Source organism: Cyprinodon variegatus, unplaced genomic scaffold (genome assembly GCF_000732505.1).
Source record: "Cyprinodon variegatus isolate N-32 unplaced genomic scaffold, C_variegatus-1.0 Scaffold1541, whole genome shotgun sequence".
Lineage (NCBI taxonomy): Eukaryota > Metazoa > Chordata > Actinopteri > Cyprinodontiformes > Cyprinodontidae > Cyprinodon > Cyprinodon variegatus.
The window spans coordinates 70,995-72,908 of NW_015151994.1; the positions used below are offsets into that span (position 1 = coordinate 70,995).

Consider the following 1,914-nt stretch of genomic DNA (forward strand, 5'->3'; position numbering starts at 1 on the left):
GGAGATTGTCTTGACCATGTCTACATGCCTAAATGCACTGAGTTGCCGCCATGTGATTGGCTGCTTAGAAATTAAGTGTTAACTAGCAGTTGGACTATAAATAATAATAAAGTGGCCAGTGAGTGTATACTAGTATTCTTTTATTGGCCAGTTCTATATATTATTTTATATAACTCTAATTTCCCTTGGCGTTACTAATGAATAACTGCTCTACTTCCCAACTCAACCCTTTTATCTGCATTAAATCTCTTCTAGATGTTCTCTGTTTTAGTTTCTTCACTTCTTCTTGTTTAAATTATTAAGGCGACAGTTTTTGGACTGAAACTGTTTCACTGCCGTCTTTCCAGAAGTGGCTGCATGACTCTACTCGCTATGGAGGGGAGGGAAGTTTCTGTGGTAGCAGCAGCCATCTTTGTGGGAAACAGTAGCTTATCTTCAGGTGGGAGGCAGGCCAGCTCTGCTTCAGGGAGATCAGAATATATTTTGGACCTCAGGAACCATTTCACTATTAAAACCACCTTGTAAACCCCCATCTAGCCAGTTGGGTGAGGTTGGCATAATCTCCCTTTAATGGCTGAAATGCTAAAGCTGACTGAGGACAGTGGGCTGTTCAGCCATATAGAACCGGATCATCATCAGCAGTAATTTTAGAGAATGGCTTTACTGTGTTTTAACCTCTTTAGCGAGTCTGCGGGCTTCATAGTAGGGCCTTGCTTTGTCTATGCAGGCGCCGAGCTGAGAGGCCTGAGCGTTGAGCTTCCTGGCTGAGTCAGTCAGAACTTTCCGGTAGCTGGATCGGGCATCCTGAGGGGAAACACAATAAAACTGGTGAGCCGAGCTGTGGCAGCGCAGATCTATGACAGAAGGAACCAAAGACCTCCATGTTCTCTGGTTTCAGTTGTTTTTGTTTGCTTTTTCTCTCAGTTAAAAAAAATTAAATCTGTGGATTAAATCATTCAGATATTAAAACCAGATTTTTCTGAAACTGCAGGAAAATGACCAGAAAAGTTTTTCATTAACATGTAGAAAAGAATAATGCAATGTAAAGATGAAGAGAAGTATTTTCAACAGTTGCTTTGCAGCATAAGGGAACAGATTTTAAGCTCCACTCAAATATAGAGGGGATAAAAAAAAAAACAGATCCATATTTCACAGTTAAACCCTCAGTTATTTATCCAGAAAAATTTGGACCGTCATTAATTAGATCAACATTTTCTGTTGTTCTTTTTAGGCTGCTTCTAAAGAGAGAGCTTAGATCAGAGGCGTAGCCGGAACATTTTAATAAGGGTGGCCAGGCAATAAGCAGTCTACACCGAGAGACGCGGATAGACATCAGAACCTCAGGGTCAGTCTACACTGTTCCAACAGGAAAATTAACGAGCAAAACATCCATATTTTCTAAATAAAGACAAACTATACTTTCCTACAGTCTTTGCTAACAAACAGAAGCATATTTTAAACATCCATGCCGTCTAAATTAAAGGTGCAGTGGACAAAATAGTTTCAAGTTTGAGTTCTGAGGCAAACATCTTATCCCCTGTCATTACTTACCTACTTTTACCAAAAATACGTTCTGAATAAATTTATATTTACAGTAGGGGGCAGTGCATATAGTACATAGGCCTTCAGTGGGCACCCCTAAAATTAGTCTACTTCTTATCTCTTGAATGTCATATATATATAGATATATATATATAGATATATATATAGATATATATCTATATATATCTATATATATTAGTGCTGTCAAAATTATCGCGTTATTAACGCGTTAACGCGAGGCCATTTTAACGGCGATAATTTTTTTAACGTGAGATTAACGCTATGTGGTTTTATGGTACAATTTTTCCAAGTTCATCCCCCCGCAGCCGCCGCGAAGGCGGGGCTATTTTCCCCCCGTCTATTCATTTCTCA

General features: G+C 39.2%; 1 protein-coding gene across 1 annotated transcript in view; it reads right to left on the reverse strand.

Moving 5' to 3' along the window:
- The window catches only part of LOC107103844 (SH3 domain-binding protein 5-like), a 15,210-nt gene that overhangs the window by 7,465 nt on the left and 5,831 nt on the right, over nt 1–1,914 (reverse strand). Inside the window, exon 3 of the mRNA XM_015403681.1 lies at nt 676–804. Within this exon, the coding sequence (XP_015259167.1) occupies nt 676–804 (129 nt within the window). The remainder of the gene's footprint in view (nt 1–675; nt 805–1,914) is intronic.